Genomic DNA, 22,611 nt, shown 5'->3' on the forward strand with positions numbered 1-22,611 from the left:
CCCTGCACAGAAAACAGAGGCTGAATATTAGAAAAATGCCCACAGCATGGAAAGTATAACTCACAGTCCCTCTTGGGCAACCTAATCGCTTTTATTTTATTACCTACCAACTTTCTTCACAGAGCTAAAAAATAAACTTACGCAATTTCACTCCTTCAACACTGAAATAAAGGTTTCATCTCAAGAAGAGTATTTGTAAAATTTGTAAACTACAAATCGTAATCCAATGCCAAATTTTGTAGATGCTTTGAATTGGTTTGGAATTGAGGGAAATAAAACGCTAACAGCTGGCGAAAGCCACATTGGTGTCATCAGAATAGGATGATATTTCGAAGTAGGCTTTTATTAGTGCCCACAAAACTAGAAATGGAAACTGGATGTCATGGTGCATAGAACCGACGTGAAATGAGCTTAGGATCGCCACTAATCGTCCGACGTAGAAAATTTATTGCCGCGATGACGAAGCGAAAAACCTTTTATCTCCAGCCTTGTTTTCGAGAAATCATTTATTCGTCTCTTGCCTTGTAGTCCGTAGTTATCTCTGTCTATCCCATGTCCCAAAATGGATTACCTAGAACTTTAGATGTGAAAAGCAGGTTTGTTTTTTCATTTTATTATGAAATATCCCGCTTTTGAGTCACCGACTCACTAGTGATTAGAATGACTCCACAAAAAGAATACAATTTACAAAAGAATAAATTGTAGCCAAATCATTCTAAAAGATAACTCCACAAAATCTAGAAAATTTTCATAGATTAAATACAAAACTAGACACAAAACAAATAAAATACTTTGGTCACAAAACAAAGACTTTGGTCATGGTAGCCACTAAAACAATATCTTCGAGTCATATTGCGAAATCTCACTTCCTAGGCAAATCAGTTATAATATTTCACGGTCCCGGACACATAAATCTTACCACTTAGAAGTTTTTTCAAAGCCCCGAAAAGACGCGACGCCGAATTGGCAATGCCGCTGAACCACGCCTTCGCTGCCAAAAGCAACAAACCCTTTGAGGAGGGAGGGAGAGCCTTTTCTTCGGTACGGTCGGACAGGAGTAAGTATCTCATGGGAAAGGGAATTTGACCGGCAAAGTGATTTTTATGATGAGGTGACCACAAATCTTGACTTCCGAGCGAGAGTGAATTCCTAACGGAGTTGAGTTACGAGGTAGTCTAAATACCTCATTTCCTCTGCGCTATGCAGTTATTTGAGTATTGCTGGATAGGACATGGATACAATTGGAAAGCAATTTTATCGCAACCATTAGATATTTCGTATTAAATATGTACTATGAAATGCCGTTGTGATAGTGTTTATTTAGGTCGTGTGACTGCTATAAGTCCTTTTTCTCATAGTAACGTTTTAGCAATGGCGACTCCTTGGCAAGGACTTACTATGAGGTCATACATACGTGTCTAAGGTTCAGCTGATAATTTTCGACTGTTAAAATATACTAAGCCTAATCCTTTTCTTCATATATATATTTCTTAATATCGTTCTTATTAACTTTTCGGAACCTGAACTATGTAAATGAGCGCTAGTGAATGATAATGATATATCAATAAAATTGCATTATGAGAAAATTTATTTTACTCTAATATTTTTGTTAAGCATTTCTATTAACAAAACTATGCACACTTTTTGCAATATTTTAACGCAACTGTATACCTTTGAGGTGATCCAACCCCAATGATTTCAATCACAAATTCCAGCCTATATTTCTTGGATCCTTTTCTTGAACATATTAACTGAGATGGATCAATGGCGGTTCAAAGCCGTTCTCGATTTCCTGGTCGAGGCTCCTTTTTCTCATTTTCCTCCACATAACGTTAAATATCTCTTACATGTGCAGCTTGAGTGATGGATTAATGCCATACGCTACAGATTGAAATCGATTTTGATTCGAGGTATGATGATTCATCGGTTGGAATGTTTCTGTCCTAGCTTAGAGGGTCGCTACTTCTAAAATTTTCACGAAAAATCGTGAGTCCATCAACCGTGAGCTTCTGCTATCAAGAGGGTCTCTCCTTGGTTCTCATCATGCTTCACCTTCGGAGGATTGAATATGATACAGTTCAAATACCTTGGAAATCGATTGGCTACCTAAGATGTATCGCAGTAAGCAGCGGCCTTCCTTTCCAAATCAGACGCTTTGTTTGTTCTCCGATGCGGGGGCCTGGTTCAGCGCCTTTATCAATTCGGCGTCAATTCCGGACTAATAGGTAATATTTTCGGTTCCTCGGTCGTAAGATTTTTGTGCCCGGGACAGTACTCCGTTCAATGGAAATAAAATAACTTGCTACATCTCTCTTTCCCGTAAAATAATCGTGATATTCTACAATAACTTTTATTAGATACAAAAAAGCAATAAAAACCAAAGACAACAAAACAATACCACTGACCATCAAGCACCACTATTTGGGATTTTCTTTCTTTGTGTTTCTTCGCTTTACATAAATTATTAAAGTAGCGTTTGGTGCGCCCAAGAGATGGAGTGATGCAATGCCTCCAAAACGTCGGCCAGGTATGTGAACAGTGACAACTCGACGCGGCTTCACCCCAAAGACCGAGATGGTGCGGTATTTATTAAAGTAGTTTCGTCAGTCACAGAATCCTGAGTCTTAATGGAGGATGAAGTCATTAGGCGAACATTCTGAGTTATTTTATTCTTGGGCTGCTGATGTGAGCTTTTGACTAGCTGGAGATATAGCCTCCGAGCGCCATGACATATTCCTTCCTTGGCTTAAATGGGAGATTAATGCGCGGGTGTCAATGGGAATGGCAGAGAGCTAAACCTGCTGAATAGAAATATTTTTCCAGACAAACGCTAATGATGATCCCTCTCTTCCGTTGAATCTCCACAGAACAACCGAAGACCAGTCATGCGGGCAAAGCGAAATTAAATCCAGCGAGATGTTCGCGGACAGCTCGGAAGAGGCGCTGGAGCGGAACGAGTTCCACTCATTGAGAAGAAGATGGTCTCTGTGGGCCGTGCACCAGTGCTCGTAAGTCCTTTCGGAGTCCGCCGTTCATCAGCGTGGATGAAAGAGCGTAATTTGGAATAGCGGCTTCCACTAGTCACGCGACCACTCACCGCGCCGAACCGAAAAAGAATTCTAGTGAGCTAAATCGGCAACATAAGAGAGACCTTTCGCACGAGTAGTTCAAGCACCTTTACACTCACCGTAACTTCAGTCGCTTTTAAAATTATTTAATTTACCTTTAGTATTATTATATAAGTTTTTCTACCGTTTAACGTAGGTTTCCACGGTGCGAATTTCTTTGGTCTGTCTTGAATTTCCCTCTTCAATTTTACAATAGGGCCACTTAATTTATTTCCTTTTACTTTACATAAAAATCCTATTTTCTTCCTCCCATTCCTCCAAAGTTCTTCACTCTAAGCACGGTGTCCAGCATCCCTTCTCCACTCATTCTAGACCCTTTGTCCCCTCCGTATCTCCTCGACGAAATTACTCAAATCGCTCACCATTTACACAACTTCATCGTTTCCTTTTTCTGCCCGTCAACTTTACCTTCTCCATTCTTCTCTACAGCCATATCCCGAAGTATCTCTTCGTACTCCTTCCTAAGTTTCCATGTTTCTACACCGCAAAGTGCTTCAAAGCTTATCAGACCTGCTTTTTCTATTAACTCCAGCATTACGATCCTCTCATCAGCTCTTTACCAATCATGAGCGTCTCCTTTGCTAACACTTCTCTATCCCTCACTGCTCTATCCGTTTCCCTCACATCCGTAGCCCAAACTAGTAAAAATAATTCACTTTCTAAAGTTTATGTCATGCTACTTAAATGCTTAACCTCGTATTCTTTGCTCGCGATGCTTTACAAAATCACATAGCTTTGATTTTCTTGTGATGGAACAGAATAAAATGGGTGTTACTCGTTAAATAAAGATAAAATTTTTGAAATTCCCATATCAAGATCGAAAATTTGACATTTTCGTATAGTCTAGTTGAATTTGATATGGAAAATGTGAGCCCCAATGGTCGGAAAATAAGAGTACATATATTTTAGAGAAATTCAGATGCTTGGAATTTAATTTTTAAGTATAGTTAAAATTGTTAAATATTTACGAAGTCCTTTCTATAGTGGAGGAGGAGTTCCTTAGTACAACGATTGCTAACGTAATCGAGGGGAGAATTAAAATTGATCATTGTAAAATAATTGACAATTTAAAATTTAAACTACCCGAAAGGTAAGCGCTACCAGTAATTTCACTATTTTAACGTTATTGTTAGGAACCAAAGTATTTGCCACAATCATATGCTGTTCCGAAAAACTTTCATTTTCGTTTCACTAGTGTTGTTCAAGATTCATGATGATTAATTTCTAGCATTTCTCACAATTACAACGCCTCGAAATTGAACACTGCTGTCCTTGTTGCGGGATCGTTAACTTACTCTTATTTACGCGTTAGTCGCAATCTTGCAATTATTTGAAAGAATTCGGTAGATGGAAGGAAATACAAGTAATGACGAAAAAGTCTTCACAATTCAGCCTGTCTGTTTTAATTTTAAAATAAAAAAAGCGAAAGTTTTTGCCCACTTTTCATTAATTGGTGATGTCATTAGAGTTCTCGTTCATTTACTCGTTTAGGGGGAGAACCATTCACTGAGGGAATGAATCGCTCATGAGAGTGAAAACGGCAATAAACTACGCGAGACCCATGTACATTGTACATACAAGGCGGATAAGAGCTAACAAGCGGTGACCTGCGCTCTATCTTTCTCAAAAGTCTCTTTATTCTCAAATCGTATCACACTTGAAAGTAAAATAGAATTGGCGAACACGCTCATTTGGTCTCTAATTGCAGACGTTGCATATTTCAATCATTTATCTTATCAAGATGCAGTTTACTTCACACTGAGTTCCAATTCAATCCCCTCTGAATAGCAAAATGTTCGTGATTCCTCGGTCTGGACTAGATAGCACAAAACTACATAGCATACGTAACTGAACTGGTTCTTACTTTGGTGCCAAGAATCAATCTTAGAGGTGACACATTACACCTAAATTCGCCATCATATGGCAATACATGGGCGTTGGACACACTTTCTACGGTTTTGGTCGTAATGGGCTTCACACATCTTTCTCAACGAACCATTCTGGCCGATTTAATGTGGCACCATAAAATTAAATGTTTTGCAGTCAATTAAATTATTAACTCTCATAATTGGATTGGGCTCAAAGCAATAAAACGATTTGACGGATAAGACTGAGGTAAACTATCCTCCCCAATGCCTCCAAAATTTTGGTAACGCGACCAAAAGCTCCGTGTATCAATAAGGTCCCTAAATCTAAATCGACGCAAATGGCTCTTGGTCTACTTAATATGGGTTATATGTGCTTCTCATTGCATCGTCCAATAAAGTATCCATAAAAATATTATTAGCATTTATATCAGAATAAATACAGGGGAGAACTATGAATTGAAATTTTTAAACAATTTTATACTAAAAACATAATTTGAATCTAATAGTAAACATGACTTTAACCATTGCTTCATATCAGGTATACTGAAAGATACCTCATTATTTTGGCATTAAAAACTTTAAGGCCGTCATACACACCACATTGTAGGATATAACATAAGGAAACTATTTTAAGTTCCTAGGCGGAAAGGAATTTCTTAAGTTCATAGATAAAAGGTGATAAAATTAAAGGTGCTACACCACAAAAGTGCGGAAACTTGAGCAAGAAGAGACTGCATCTACATGATACCCCGCAAGCCGCCTAAAAGGCGTGTGGCAGGGGGTGTTAGGACACGAGCCGTTTACACATAAAAATGAAGTGCTCTAACGAGGTTGGGTCTAGCGTTTATTTAAGTTTTTTTATGGTTCGGGGGAAAAACGAATTCACATATCTATCCGTTCGGCAAAAAATCTGTCTTAATTTATCGCTTCTATCGGACCTGGAAATATAATGTGGCTCTAATACTATGTTCTCCGTGTCGCCCTTAAAAGTATCAATTCTCAATTGCTCTAGCAATCTAAGCCTAGCGTGCAGCCTCCAGCGGCTCCCAGCCTAATTCGCTTAACACCTGGGTAACGCTGTCTATACGCCCCTAGCAGTTTTTGACGAAACGCGCAGCCTTCCTTTGTATTTTATTCATTTCGCAGATTAAGTCTTTCTACATCGGATCCCATACGCTCGCTGCATAAGACTAGAAACATACTAGATGTGGGTCAGAATGAGGATGGAGAAGGTGTAGTGGATGTGGCGGAGGAGGAACGACGAAGTGCTGGACATGGTGGGTGAGGAGAGGAAGCTTTTAGATGAGATACGGAGGAGACGGTATGGATGGTGGGAGTACTTAGCGGGGAGGGGATGTTGAAAAGAGTGTTAGAGGGTAGAATGTTGGGTAAATAAGGGAGAGGAAGGAAGAGAATAGGATTTATAGCTATGGAATGAGTGAGCCTTGTTGTGAATGTAAGAGAGAAGTCCATGAAGGGAGGGAAGATTGGCCCGGGAAATTCGCAAATTGCTCCATGTAAACCCACCTTAACCGATATAATACCTTGATAAATAATAATTCATTGACCGACGATAGAAAAAAATTGGGTTTCCAATACCAGTCAGAATTTTGACAATACTTATTATGGCGATGCTACTCAAAGAATGTAAAAAATGTTGATCGTAATTCTGTTGTGACAAAAACAAAAGATTTAAAGTTTTTAAAACATATTCGCTAATAATAGCAATGAAAATAAGGTATAGACACCAAACTACTTTATGATATACTAATAGGTAACAAAATGCGGTAATTGCATTCATACCACGTTAGTTTAATGAAAATGGCTAAAATTGGCTCATTAAGTTTGAGAAAACATTCGTTTTAAAATACTAGCTTGCTGAGTAACAGAAAAATGATTTCAAATGATTCTGCAGAAGTGTGGTTTTGGAAAAAGGGTACAAGAATTAGCCGCACCAAAATAAATACTACGGAACAAGTACGAAGAGAACTACTGGAAAAAAAAGAGGGAATCCAGAAAAGCATAGCTCTTAAATCACTAAATCGGGCACGACAAGGTCACACAAAATACTATGGAAGGATCACCCCTTCGCGAAGCGCAGAGGACGGCAGAGATCTACGTGCTTAATGAAGTATTTGCGATGGAAATGGATTGCACCTCGAACACAGGAATGAGGAGGAAGATTGGGGGAATGAGTACGTCGATTATCTTTTCCGCAGCCTTTCAGAGGAGTAATGACATCGACGGCAACTCAACTTTTGCCAAACGAAATTGAGAAAAGAACTTGATTTAAGTCGTTCGGTGAGGGAGGAGTCTATTGAAAGGGACCTCCCGCTCAACCAGAACTAAATAATGCCTTCTGTGGTGTTGTATTACTGATCGGAAAAGTACACTATCACCTTGAAATGTTTGAGATGGATGTGGTGCATTTTTTCTACATTTTCCGGTACCACAAGGTAAAGGAGTATATGTTCATTTGAGAAAATACAAAGGTAAATTAGAGATGCAAGGAAATTTACGGCTAGAACGAAAGTCGCAACGAATTCTTTTTTGCCAAGGTCTAATGAAGCTCCATAAAAAATATTTGGTTAAAGGAATCATTTTCACTATAATTGCCAATGACAATTATCGCATCGATCTAAAAAAAACATAAACACAAAAATCTAAAAAAACATAAATAGCATTTTATAAATAATTATTTTTATAAAATAAATTGGTAGTTATAGTTTCAATAATTACTACAGTAATTTCCCAAAACCAATTTAAAAGTGTGTACCCAGCAAATTTCACACGTTTTAAGCGAGCAAACGGTGATTAAAAAAGACCAGTCGAGCAGAACTGATGCGCCCTCTTAAGTTAGTGGCAATGAATTTCATCGCACAGGGTGTGCATTTTAAGTAATAAGAACAAATTCATTTAAAAATGATTGGATACATCGCCACCAAACTCAAGTAGTTTCCAGCGTATGCTCCTTCTGCATCAATTAACTTCTGCTAGTGGGCTTTCCTCGCTTATTACACTCCCTGGAAGTAAATAACAGAGATATCCTTCAGAGTATGCGTGCAAGCCGCTTTAACAGCATCCATGGACCGTGGTTACCGAGCACCAGGCAAAAAAAGGTACTGTGAAGGTGCTCCGCCCCGATCTTGCACCAGCACATATTTTATTCTTCCCCAAAGTGAAAAACGCCCTCAAAGGATGCCTCCAAGAGACTCTGAATGCTGATAAAGCGCCTCTCTCGCATTCTCCAAAGGATGAATCGGACGTTCACTTCTGGGAAACGTACGAAGCGAGTAAAGCTCGCCTGCAAAATTAATAACAATAATGTATTATTGATTATAATGGCTTCGTTACACAAGCATAGAACTCGTCATTTACATGAATAAAATGTTACCAAGATTAGCTTGCAATTAAAGCTAAATCAGTTTGATATTTTATTAACAAAGTATCTACTCACAAATAATAATAACACAGAATAAAAACCATCTTTTAGTAAAAAAAAGTGTTGATGATGTAGGAATATACTGGGGAACCTACTACAGCATTGTTGCGATGCCTCTAACAAATATCTTTTAATGAATTTATTATCATTACTAATAATCACAATGAAATGCATGCATTCAAAGAGGGAATGTCGGAATTCGCGGCGAGTGTGTTTTCATTCTCCGCGATCGTTCGGTGACTTCGCCCTGATTTCTGGTGACGCAGGCGACAAACAATGCACGCCACCTATCACCACTTCTATCTCGTTCCGTCGAAATGCCAGTCGTCCTCAATCGGGGCTAATTGGACCACTTAACCTTCGTCTATAAACGAACCGAGCTGAATGATTTCACGCGGGCGGCTGTGACTTCAATTCAGTCTCCAGGGAGAAGTCCGACATTCGCAACCCGAGAAACACGTCCCTGCCTCTTTCCCTATCTTTATAATTCACATTGATGCGCTCTCTCTCATCACGGACCCCAACCACGAATATTACAATAGATGATTGACTAGTTAGCCTTTGGAAGTGCTGTCACCCACCACGCATTTAAATGGGCTCACAAAAATCGCCACTCGCGGCACTGAAGGCAGAGCGACCTGAATTTCACGAGTAAATAAACTATAATTAAGGCTGTGAACCGAAATTTATGCTGGATTCCATACATTTTCAGTATTATTTCCTGCGAGTGAATGTACTCCATAGCAAAATTTGGTAATAAAGGAATCGCTAAACACCTATTGCCGTGCTGCGGAAGTTTCTGAGAACTGATTAAAAAGCGAGCGAATTGGCACGATAAACAAGCTTCTGACGAACGGACTGGGACCTATTCTATGAGGTCTTCTTGTACATTATCACGAATTATTTAGAATGAAAATCATGTTTAAAATTTCATTTCTACATGAATTTCTCATCGCACCTCCGTAGACGTTGCGCGTGGTGAATGTTTTGAATCCGTTTAAATGCGCGGTGGGTGACAGCTCACTTAATGGCCGGCCAGAGAACCCTCTCTTCTTTAATATTCGTGTTCTCATAATTCAAATCACAGTTCAATACGAATGGCATGAGTCGAGGAAAATATTTCGTAATCGCATGAGATTCGCCACCTTTGCACCAAAATTGAGCGCAATGCTTGGGGGCCCTTCCCAAGATGGCCGTTTCACCTGGGTACCGTCATGTATTTCATCAGTATCCGCGAATGCATGTGAATTTCAATAGGATTTATTTCATTATTCGGGCTTACTAAATATTTTAGTACGAAGGACCAGAAGTAACGCTTTTAATTTAACTTCTTAAAACTATCTAATCGTAGATACTATTTCAGGTTCGTTTTTTCAATCCGCAACTGTACCTTAAGGCAAGGAATAATTTTTAAGTTCTATACATACCAAGTTTTAGGCCACTACTGCGATTAAAGCACTCCACCCATAGAAATTATGAACAAGCATTTCACTCTTATGCTTCCGATATTTCTTCAACAAGCGAAGGAAAAAGTTGGCTTCCAAAGCCCAATCATAATTTTTGCATAAGTTCTTCTGTCGATTGTAGTCTTAGTAAGAAATACTTGGCTTACCCGGGATAAAGCCTAAGTTGACTGCGTCAGTGTTTAGACCACTAGTGCGGTTTGAGCCAACCACTCATCAAAGGTATCATGAACAAGAATTTTTCTCTGGAGGCCCGCATACTCTTTTCGGTTGCCATTTTCAACCCAGTAGTAGAAATAGACAAGAGCAAAGATATGGTGCTTTTTTGGCAAATAGACTGCGTGGAGAGTCGCCATTAGAACTCCATTACTGCCGACGTTTCGATGTCCGACTCGGCCATCGTCCTCAGGGCCATGTTTCTCATTTTTCTCACTTCTCCTGCACATGCGACCAAGGTTGAAATCGAAAAATCTCAAAACACGTGATCCCTGATGGATGTGATTGGCTCATTCCGAAGATGGCGTTTGTTTGCATGTTTTTTATTTGGATTGAAAATTTTCGCTAAATTTAATACTCACTAAGAAGAAGAGGTATGAGGATTATGATAAATCTCTTTTTTTTTAGAATTGCATGGACTAACTTCGTCCATCTTCGATGTGTCGCGTCAGCGTTGGCCTCAACTGCCCCTTACTGCGCAGCCACCTTGAGCGTTGCAATTGTTTTACTCTTGAGTTTATAATCATCTCCCAGTTTCAGAGGTAAAATATAGTTGGAAAATCCAGTGTTCAATTACTGGTCATACTGCGGCGAAGAAAAGTAAATGACTACAATCCTGACTGTAAAAGGAATGGCGAACGAGTCGTTAATCCCGTCCCTGTACCTTACAGGAGTCTTAAGTGGGTGTGTTTGGCTGTTCCATTCCGGAGACGAAGGTCGCGATTGATAAGAGGGAGGGGGAGTTGTCCACTCACACTTGAAGATGCACTTCCACGAGGAATGAGCTCATGAAAGCATATTCGTCATCGACGTAACAGAAGCTTCACTTAAATTTTCACGGCACGAGGTGGATGTGTTTAAGGGGGGTATCTCATCACGATTCCAGCGTCAACCCTCACCGCTGAATCCATGACTCCTGAGTTTTCAGGATGAATACGAACGAGGGAATGATTACCGCAAGTGCGAGAACCATTACGTCCGATTTTTGTCCGACAATAACATCGGGTCGGTTGGGAATGCCGCTCAGAGGTGTGCCTCGAATGGACTGCATTTAAGGAGATCCTACTGCAGACAGATACGTTGATTCTTGATTCCCGCTTCCACTTCGCGAGTTTATTCAAATGTTTCCAAAAATGCCCACAGCGCGGTAATGAACAAAAGACGATTCGCTGATTCTCATGATTGTTACATATTTTCATAAGATTATTTACACTCCCGAAGGATAGCATTGTAAAGTTATGAATTTGATGGATTATATGATATTTAAAATTGCTGGAAAATTTCCGGAAACACTTTATATTTCTCAACGCTCATTGGCCTAAGGTCAACTGACGATAATACACAAAGTCTGGAAACTGGTTGTTTGAAGAAAATTAAAGTCAACAATAGGTTATCAATATAAATAGTTTTCAATGGTGAATCTTTCTGCAACATTTTGCCAACAGATTCAGTCGACCTACTATCTAATTTTCCTATTTTAGTTAATCCAATCTTTCACTATTATCTTGACTATAATTAGATGTCATTTTAATTGATATTTCAACATAATCTCACCATTAATTTAAAAATATTGAATGCATCCCCTGCTATTAAAAGTAGTGTATCTACATCATAGTTATTGGAGTAGAATTTTTAAATCCATATTTTAATGCAGGCTCTCATTCAAGCAAAAATAATAATTTAAGCTAGAGCATAATTTGATTTACAAATATATATTAATCAGAGATTTTTAAGATATAATCATATATTTTATCATAACTTCGCAAATTAATGCCTTTTCGGCAGGCAAAGTACAATTTTCCAAATGAAATACTATCGAGAAAGCTGTCGGTCAAAGCGTTACAATAAAAAATGTCAGAGGAAAAATGCTAAGTGACCCACTTTTAATTTTTCATATCAAAGGATTTTGCATGAAAAAGCTGTATATTTCATGCAATGTTTCTCGTGAAGTTCTATTTGAAATTTGCATATACTTTCAAAAAAAATTTTAAAGGCCACCACCCTTTCTAACTTAGTGCTGCTTCCAAGAAAATTTTAAGGTCGATAATTTAGAAACATTAGCATTTTTAGCTTAATAAAAGAATCATCATATGAAACACAGTTATTTTGTTCCGTAAAATTAATCGGTCAAACATGTAGCCCTAATGATGATTGGGACCTAGTTGAGAATTTACTCAATTTTTAGAGCAAAAACATTGAATTGATTGGTTTAGCAGTGACACTGGGATGTAAAAAATTTAAGTACTTTTTTATAATTTACGAGTGACTTCGTGAATTGAAAACCAGTGGGTTGCAAGGTCAAACTCCGCCAGAAACTCCTCCGCTTACCTGGGCGCGGAAGCTTTCCGATTCGAAAAAGAGAGCCCAATAAATCTCGTCAATAAATTACATTTCTGGAAGGACAAGTCTCCAATTCTGTGGTAACTTTTATTACATCGTGCACCTGGTTCGTTGGCGTGTCTCCTTTCCTAAAGAACTTCTTCCTCAATTGGATGCTACTTCCAACCCACGAATCAAGCAGAATAACGGGCCTTCTTAAAATTACCACACTGGCGAAGGGACTGGCTGTTTTCCTTTTTTCCCCTTAAATATTTTAGCCAACTAATATGGCCTCACGGGATTCTTAATGTTTCCGTGGAGTGGCGCTCCAAAAACGTTTGATTTACCTAGAGTCAAACATCCACGATGATAACTACAATAGAGGATTCTCGCCACTCGCGTTTGAGGCGGCAGAGTGATCAGAATTGGAGAGGAAAATGATCAATAATCAGGAGTGTCACGCAAAATTCATATTCGAGATGATATAATCTATTGAGTTGCTAACTTTCAACACTATTTCTCGATTAAAATGCGCCCAAAGTGACTGCAAAAATCAAGATTCTACGAGACGGATTGGGTTCTTCCCTATTTTATTTTTTTGATCATATCGAGAAATCTTCGAGTACCCCCTCAAAAACAGCATCAGGATCAATTAAAACGGAGATATCGAAATATAATTACGGAAGGGATTTTAATGTAATTAAAAAAAGTTGATACAGTAATATTATGGAATTGGGGTGCAGATCTAGTAAAAAACATGGAAATTTAATTTTTACAGAATAGGTACATTATTATCCCAAATAATCTGTATTAAGGTTTACGATCGCCAAGAAGAATTTGAACTTTCAACGAGGACGGAGTCGAGAGTTCTCGGTTTGAATTATCCCAAGCTTGCTAGAACCTTTGCATTTGCGAAAAAAATTTCCGCAAGATAATATTTTCTTTCCTTCTCATCCTATTATTTTTGTACACTTCTCTTCGCCTCGGCAATCCTCCATTAGATTTGTATCCTGAGATTTGATCGAAGGAAATAAGGCTACGCATTCATAAGCGCCTGGATAATTCGTACTGGAAGCCATAATACCAGGATAATAATACCAGGATTATATTTTAAATCCTTTAGTACTGGAATGTTAACCGTTAAAGGAAATTATTACTCCTTCCTCAAAAAGTCATCTTGGAGTAATAATAAGAATATTATCAGCAGGATTTTATTATTTTCTCTATCGCCTCAGACTGGACTCTCTGGAAGTTAATTTTGACGTTGTTGAAATGAAAAACTTTGCTGTATTCCACCAATTTATTTTAATGCAAGACTAGTACCTGAGGATGACGCCGCTGCGTCAAAACTAATTTTACGCACGTTAAAATAAGTTGGAGGAATACAACAAAGTTTGTCATTTCCACGTACGGATTTTATAGTTTGTCTTTCTCCGTCATTACTGATTCGCTCCCTCTGATCCGCAGGCCACAACGGAAGAGATCGGTGACGGTGACGATCGACAGTTGCGGCACCTCGGCCACGAGCCTCAGGGGATCGCAAGGGTCTTTCTCGTCGGAGTCGGACAACGACGAGGCCTCTTATAACCCGTGCCACCTGTCCACGGTCAGCATCCACTGGTCCGCTGGCCTGCAGTCCTCCAGCAGAGGCTGGGAGGAGGCGAAGTCGCAGACGGGGCGCTGGCAAATCGCGCACGCGAGCAGCGAAGACGAGGAGGACGAGAAGGAAGGCGTCAGACCCCGGAAAGTCTCCTGGGAAGGCCAGCGAGGCTACGCCGACAAACCACCGCCCATCTCCACACATGGGCGCGCCGAGTTCGAGTCCGCGGAGACCCAGCTGGCGTCAAAGGCCGGCGAGAGGACTGAGGAAGTCGAGGGCGTCTTCTTCGAGGCGGATGACGCAGTGTGCGACGCGGAACCCATCTGCAAAGACGTCAGAGCGGTGTCCGTCACAGAAGAGGAGAGCTGGGAGGACCCGAAGTAAGGCTAGCAACATTGATTTAGGACAAGTATAAAGCATAGCTTACACGTCGCAGTGCAAAACACTGAACTCTAACAAATTTAATGCTGATACCTCCTCCCCATGTGAAGCTAAGACGCTGCGCATCTGGCCAAACGTTGATTTACGCCAATGGCCAGATTCGCAACGTCTTAGCGATGCGATGCCAGTGGCTATCTCGAGAGAGACCTCTTACATCGCGCTCCATTTCAAACACATGGGAAATCGCGCATCATTGGATTTTTTCTCAGTTAATATAATTTGGGTGATATTGAGACTAGGAATAAATACAACTCGGATCCCAGGCGACAGTTTCGTGAAATCGAAATGCCCTATCTTCTCATTGTGTTGTGAATTTTCCTATTTTTAATAGTACATGGGATTTAGCCTTGTTTGGAAGACCCGAATGGACTTCAGCACGGCTTCAACAGCTCCCTAGCGTGGCGGTGCATATTGACCAGCATTGCATTGTTTTGAGTTTAATGTCAGTATTACTATTGCACATCAGTGTACTGCTGCGCTCGACTCGTACGTGTGGAGAGCGACTGCATTGCGAAGAGAATGCTGAGAACGTGAGAAATCTAGGTTCAATCTACTTGGGTCCTGAAAGCAGTTCAACTTTAAACGCAGTGAGGAACGCAGGCTATGAACACATTGAAAATGGAAAACGTTGATTTAACCACTCACGCATAGAAAAAAGTTACTGCTTCCTTTTTTCAATTTATTGCATGTGAGGACACGAAGGCGACCCTTAATTTTATTTTATTTTCTCAGAATGATGATGAGGTGAAAATATTATTCTTTCGCAACGTCATTTGTTTTGTTTGTCCACCTCTGCCAACACGAAGCGTAATGGCCCTCCTGGGGACACATATTTTGCAGATAATATCAGGGAAGAATTATTTCTGACTACAATCATGGTGGTCAACTCCGACATTTAAAACATGTTTTTCTACTATTAGTTAAATAAGACACCGTAATATTTCCGCTGAATTTACTTTTGTGCGATGCGTTTTATTTTCAAAACAACATTTTCAATTGCATTATGTGCAGCCAAGTCCTCCTAAAATGTCTCCTTCTCCTAATCCCGAGGTCCTATGAAAATACCCTTCGTCTCACAACCTTCAACCTGCTCTTACGTACCGATATTCAAACCTCATCCTTCCTCTTCCCCCTTTCCTTAGCAGTTGGACATATTTAAGGAAGAACTTGGCTACCCTTTATGCACTTGGGTAGGTTATTGTAACAACGAAACGCGACGTGATAAAATTAATTCAGTGAAAAGCAGTGGAAATATCATGGGAAAAATTGGTTAGCATCTCCTGTGATATGTGTAAACATACGCTCACATTTTGACCCACGATTGTACAACCACAGACAATAAATAAACCTATAGATACAATCTTTTCCAAGGTGGTTAATCGATGTTTCCCCATGCGATACATCCATAATTATCGATTCCTATTGCGTTCAAAAGTGAACTGCTTCAAAAATTCGTTTATGTATCGAATCAAGATTTGCCACGTCCTCCATCGATTCGCAATCTCTTCGTAATCACACGCACAAGTCGAGCAAAATTGTTGATCATAGTGGGCAACTACAAGTCAACTTCTATATAAGAATCATATTTAAACAGTCATCTTAAGAATCCCCTATTTGAATATTCAAATTCTTGCTTCAATTACTTATGGAGAGGAAAATTGATGATCCATTTATTTTATTTTTACTTCAAGAAAAACTTCAAGTTTGCGACACGGAGAAAATCATATTACTACCCCACCGTATATCCAAGTCCGACAGTTACGAAAAAATTAAGAGAGATACCCTAACGAACTGATAGGTATGGGAATTCGTTTTTCCCCGAACAATATAGGACTTTAATGAGCGCAAGGAGGAACTTCCCTAGAGCTTTTCCTTTTTTTTCGTCAGCGGCTGGTGTCCTTAAGCCCCCTGCCACACACGTATTTAGGCGGCTTGCGGGTTATTATGTAGATGTGGATAAAAAATTTGAGCAGTTCTCAACTGATGACTGTCCAAAGTCAAATTAAAAAAAAATTAAGTTGTTGTGAACCAAGAGTCTTTTTGAGTTTACAACTCCATAGTTACATACCGAGTTAAGATAAGTTGAGTTGTTGTTAGCAATCCGAGTTATAATTGCTGCCGATAAAAAACACTTGACGCTAGAGGCACAAGTAGACCCCTTTCATGGACTACAAAACAGGGGACATAAATAGGAAAGGCAACCATCCGTACCATAGAAGATTGATTTTTGTAGCTACTTAGGGCGCATTCAAATGGGTTTTCAAGGATGTCCGCTGGACGATCCATTTATTTTCAATATTTCTTTGTATTTTATTCGAATTCTCGTGGAATAGCATGGAAAATTTACGAATCCGATAGAATATATCATAGCGAATATAAATATCGACGAACAGCCCGAATGTCCGCGAGAAAATCGGATCTCTCTGTCATTAGCGGCGCGAGTGCCACCTTATGAAGCAAACCCATTTAAAATGCGCGGCGGGTGACATTGCACATTCAGTGTCTGACCGGAGAATCCTCACTATTGCAATGTAAACGCACGCTTTACGATATCAATCCCTAGCGGGGGACTGAACGTTAAGCGAAGTCCATGGCATTTTGAAATGGCATCATTTCTGGCCTAGTTTCAAGACCGTCAGTGCATGTAAATGCTGCTACTCTAAAAATGTTTTTCATTGAAAATTAAGGTTTAGAATTGAATAATTGATTATATTAATTTTGCGAGTGGAAACAAAACGTCGAAATTCGAAAATTTCAATTCGCAGGCAAAATCAGCTCATATTGACTGCCGAATCCGTTGTAAGTCGCACCCATCGTAGAGCAGGGCTCCACTGTGCTCGTGACTGCAATACTTTTACTTTGATTCGTGACTTTTTCCCCCTTTCTGAGCAAACGGTTTCTCAGGAAGTGGGTGATCTTTCGGCAAAACGTGCGACCGCAGCATCCGCGATACAAGTCGTAGACATTTTGTTCCACGAAAAACCGCATGTCTTGAGAGAAAACGATGCGTCCGATATCATCAGGAAGCGAAAAAAGACAGATGTGGTCTTTGGTTTAAAATGAGACAAGCGTGGACCGTTTTGTGGGAAACCTCGATAGCCAGTCACCACCACTAAGTGGGCCACACAAAAAGGTTTCCTCTCGCCTCTTCACAACGCGATCGAGACAAAAACATCACTCCATATTGTGATGTACCTCACACCTCTGAACTCCATCGTTCTATATTTTTTCCTCGGCATTTCCATGAACTTTTTGATCAAAATTTACGAATTTCAAAGACTTTTACCAAATGGTTTTATACAATCGGTATAGCTTGTGCAAAACGAGGATTTCAAAAATGGATTGCGAGAATCCATTTCAAAAATGGATTCTCGCACTTCCATTTCTACTCCTTCAACCACTGCTATTTTATTTTTGATTAAGAAATAATTTCTAATTCCGATGTTAGCTATCTCTAAGGCATACACATGAACTTTCCATAATATTATTCAGTCCTAAGAGTTTCATCCACCTTTATAAGCGATTTTAGACTACTATGCGACCACGGTTCTCCAGCGCTTTTACCGTCACTTCCACACTTGCTGACCACTGTTTGCCCTCTGCCCTAGCCTATTGTCGTTAGCAGCGTCGATGGACGGAGGAAAAAAACGAAAAGTGAGCTAAGATCGTCCCATACGGCTGTCACACGAAACGAAAACTCCTCCATTAAGGATTTTATCAAGGCACATCAGTTTTGGTTAAACATTGGCAGGCATTTAAATATCAAACTAGAATGAAATTACGCCACAACGCAACGCTAGAATAAAATTCAACCACAGTGTAGGTAATAAATCTTTGACATGCACGATGTACATCTCGAAGACTTAGGTATGTACAACCAAATATATAGAAGCATGAAAGAAAAGATAGGCCAGTGAGCGAGGATAATCCCCTATGGCTGATAGACAGCGAGAGCACATTCAATTTTTCCAAGACAAGCCAAAAATTTTCAGGAGTATCCATGTTTTCCAGGGTTGTGGCAATTTAAAGACACAATTGACATACGCCCATTTCATACGATCAAACTTGGCGAAAAAATGGTTTACGAACTGACTGTAACTAACTTTTTGCTTTTCTTCTTTGTAATGTCTTCCCGCATGCTATGAGATCTTCGAGGGAGATCGAGGGCCTTCCATGGAAAAAACTATTTGGATGGCATGTTTTGTACGTTGGTTGTCGTAGTTTTTCACCAGTTTCACAGGACTGACGTAAAGAAACATGGGAATCATTTCCACACGATGGCGCCTCCAGTCTTAATAAACAGCATCGAGACGTGGGCGGTTATTCTCTATTTCCGAATCTGGATTCACGTTCAGATGACTTCGGAGATTTTGCTGAATACGGGATTGTTTGGATATTCAATAAGTGACCGCCTACGGCGCGCGAGTAACGGTTCACTTCACGGGAGTGGTTCATTTTAATTGCGTGATACTTGCTGTCTTGAGGTATGAACGACCTATTGATCTGTTCATTTGAGGATCCAATATCCCTCCGAATGTGGTCATTTCATTCGGAAATACATTATAATCCCCCATCCCCTCGGCTGAGGAAGACATTAATCATTAAGTAGGTATTCCGGGGATAGAAACACTTCAGAAAATTTTTTGTTCGATAGGACTGAAACTGTAAAGGAGGATACGTCAGTAGATGAGTGGTACCCTTAAATCCTAAGGATTAAAAAATTCCGCCTAGATACGCCTGCAAAGCTCTGTCTGTGGAAGCTCTCACTTGGTACGAATGACAAGAAATTCAGCCATGTCCGCGATATTTAACTTTCCCGTGGGTATGCCCGACCCCTGAAATTGAATTTGAAACGTTGTCATGGTCGTCACGCTGCCAAAAATGAAGGTATAGGAGCGGAAGTAATGTTTTATTGGTGTGCGCGAGGTTGGCATTGAATAAATCAGAGTGATATTTGAATTTTGAGTTTTTATAAACGGGGTTAATAATTGTGCCATGTGCAACATTTCCCTTCCTCCTTTTTCAGTGCCTGCGTGGAAGATGAGGTGAAGTCAGTGGAGGTCATCGGCAGAGGTTTGACCGGTCTTCTGATGTCCGAGAAGATGGCCGAAGCGGCAGATGACGGGGATTGGACGGAGGAATGTGACCAGGTGACAACCATGAGGGCGTCATCAGTCGAAAGAATGACGGAGTGCGAAAGAATTTCAGCGTTAAATGAAACACCAGTGGCCGAAAAAACATCAGAGGCAGATGGAGCATCACTGTGCCATAGACCATCAGTGACAGGGAACGGACAGCGTGACATGCCGGAAGTGGCAGAAATGCCGGAAGGGGACGACATAACGGCGACTGAGGGCAGCGATTGTCACACGGTGAGGGTGGTAGCCGTGTTCACGTTCGTGCTCGCCGTCATCCTCTTCTACGTCATCTCGAGCATGATTTGCGCAATCAAGTCACGTGGACCAAGAATCAATCCATTCTGAGCCACAGCTGCCATAAACTACTGCGACGACTGAGAGTAAAACGCGCGCCGAACGGCTTTCGCTCTCAAAATAAAATACATGGCATTTTTCTGGAGCAATCGTTACAGTAGGAAACATACGGTCGTCATTGAAACGGGGTAAAATCTGCAGGCTATTGTTGCAAAACACAGTTTACCCCGGCATGCGTCTCGAAAATTGGCTACGAAGGACGGATAAAAGTATCATGAGTGATCGAACAAATAGGTCATAATCAGACGTGTGTGCTCATCAACATTCCCCAATCATCCTTCAAGAGAAAACAAAGTGGACAATTCTTAAGTTAATTAAAAAAAAACAGCACTAAATTGATGACATTGAACTTAACGTTTAATGTCATCAAATAATGAACTGATGAATTTAACATATTAAATGAAATATTACTATATGTTAAAAAATATACCCTATCCAAGCTGAACTTTGAATTATGGATATTAAATCTTACTTTATTCAACTATTTGATTATATAAAATAAAAAGGGAGCTTAAAATGGCTTTATCTTCAAAACTATTCCAATTGTTAAATTTAAATGAAGATCTCAAGAAACCAAAAACTGAGGAAGGGAATTTAGCGATGAGTTCACTACAGTTCTAAGCAAGGCTCGCAAAAAATTGTCGGCAGCACATCAGAAAAGCATACGATTCTAGTTAAAACACTTTATTCCTGTAGCATCTGACATCCAAAACTTTTTTGATTATTAGACTTATTTGAAAAAACTTATTTGAAAAAAATTAGATTTTTACGCTAGCAAATGGCACTTTTGGACTGATTTTGGTATCTTGAAAATAAATATTTTTAAGGAAAGGAATTCTTTTTGACAGTCTACTTCGATCCAATTTTCCGGTAAGTAAAACGAAATTTATCAAGATGGGACGAATGAAATTTTTTAATGCTTTCCCGGTGGATTGTAATGGCGAAGGTCTTTCGGGTAACTTCCCGCGTCAGTTGATCCATCTCCTCCTCCTTTCTTTTCTGGTCATTTGGTTTCCTCCTTAAATGATGAATAAGTCAAAGTCTTGGCAAATAGGCAGGTTGGAGAAAATGGATCAACTGACCTGAGAAGTTACCCGAGAGATCTATTCCTAGATACAAGGTGTGTTCAGAATATAACGGGAGTTTCAGGTTATTGGAAAAAAATAATTATTGTTTACGTTTATATTGTCCCCTTAAAAAATAGTCCCTATTAGATAATTAATGCACCTGTAATAGGGCATATTCCAATTCTCGAAACATCTCAAACTCTATCTTTTGGATAACCTTTTGCTCTGTCAGCAATTTCTTTTCATGTCATCTAACCGATGTCCCTTTAAGTTTCTCTTTATTTTTGGAAGTAGGAAAAAGTCACACGGAGCCATGTCTGATAAATATGGTGGCTGGGGCATCGTTACAGTATTGTACTTGGCCAAAATTTCACGAAAATGCAATGAGGCGTGAGAATTGCCGAGCTCATACTTCTCTTGCACTCCATGGAAACCTCCCTTAATCAATCGAATACTTTAAACCATAAATATAATCCTAATCGTTTGCTATCTTCTATGCTTGGTTCGCATCTGTTGGTCCAGTCCGTTTTCGAGGCATGGTTTTGGTTTCGTAACTACAGATTATTACAGAATGTTAGCTTCACTTCAAGCCCCCAACCTAACTTTGATTTTGGGGTGCTTACACAATGGTAACGAAACCCTTGGGTCGGGTTCGCGGGATACACTCCTGAGGCGAGGACTATAAGCGATTAGCTTTTTTCCTCTGCCCCCAGAAGGGGAAGGACGGGAGGGAACAAGGAAAGGAGGCGCCGCGGCGCCGCGATAGGAGCCCGACGACGCCTCCAAGGAAAGGACGGGGAAGGAAGGAAGGGACGAGGAATCCTGCACCGTCACAAGGCGGGCAGGTCCTACCATCAGCGAAACCATGCGTACGCAATTGATATTCTAACGACCTTAGAGGATTATTCTATGAGGAAGAATAATCCAACGATCAAATCGTTAGATGGGTGCTTACACAGATTGCCATCTCTTCGGCTCGTGCTAACCCTCCCAGTCTTTCAGTTCCACCTTCGCCACGGTCCCTCGCGAAAGATTACCTTCCGCCCCCTGCCAACAATAGGGTGCTGCTGCTCATTATCACCAGGGCTGTATGTATCAGCAGATAGTACGTAATTTTCTTAATGGTGATGCATTTAATGATTAGCTGCGATACGAGCAGTCAGTCAGCATGGAAAAAACAATAAAAAAATTGAGCTCACTCCGAATGTATATTTAAAGGTTGCACGACATTTGCCACCGAATAAAAATGAGCAATAGTGTTCAACCGAGGAAATTCAATAGGAAATTAATTCTCATGACTAGGGCCCTTAACATCTTCAACGCTCTGATAACAGGTTGAAACATGCATCGAAAATCCACGCATGAGTTTTTCGAACTTGGTGGGTGGGCGAGGATTAAACCTGCCTATAATGCAGGACCTTATTTATAATTTACACAAAATGACTGGAAAATTATTTGGGGAAAATTCACATGTCAGTAAAATAAGCAATTTTCAAAGAAAATGTATGATTATTCATTAATACTGTGGGGTAAACTATAGGAACAAATAAAATAAATTGCGTAACGTATTATTCT

The 22,611-nt window shown here is 40.0% G+C and overlaps 2 protein-coding genes across 3 annotated transcripts in view; one reads left to right on the forward strand and one right to left on the reverse strand.

Moving 5' to 3' along the window:
• LOC124155416 overlaps positions 1 to 20,800 on the forward strand; it is a 29,999-nt gene extending 9,199 nt beyond the window's left edge. Inside the window, exons 4-6 of one of the 2 annotated variants that reach the window (XM_046529209.1) lie at positions 2,868 to 3,008; positions 13,904 to 14,416; positions 19,504 to 20,800. In XM_046529209.1, coding sequence (XP_046385165.1) covers positions 2,868 to 3,008; positions 13,904 to 14,416; positions 19,504 to 19,960 — 1,111 coding nt within the window. In that variant the 3' untranslated portion in view covers positions 19,961 to 20,800. The remainder of the gene's footprint in view (positions 1 to 2,867; positions 3,009 to 13,903; positions 14,417 to 19,503) is intronic. The other variant, XM_046529210.1, reaches the window with a different exon arrangement.
• The window catches only part of LOC124155417, a 127,029-nt gene that overhangs the window by 26,936 nt on the left and 77,482 nt on the right, over positions 1 to 22,611 (reverse strand). The window lies entirely within an intron of this gene.

Source organism: Ischnura elegans, chromosome 3 (genome assembly GCF_921293095.1).
Source record: "Ischnura elegans chromosome 3, ioIscEleg1.1, whole genome shotgun sequence".
In the NCBI taxonomy this organism is placed as follows: Eukaryota; Metazoa; Arthropoda; class Insecta; order Odonata; family Coenagrionidae; genus Ischnura; species Ischnura elegans.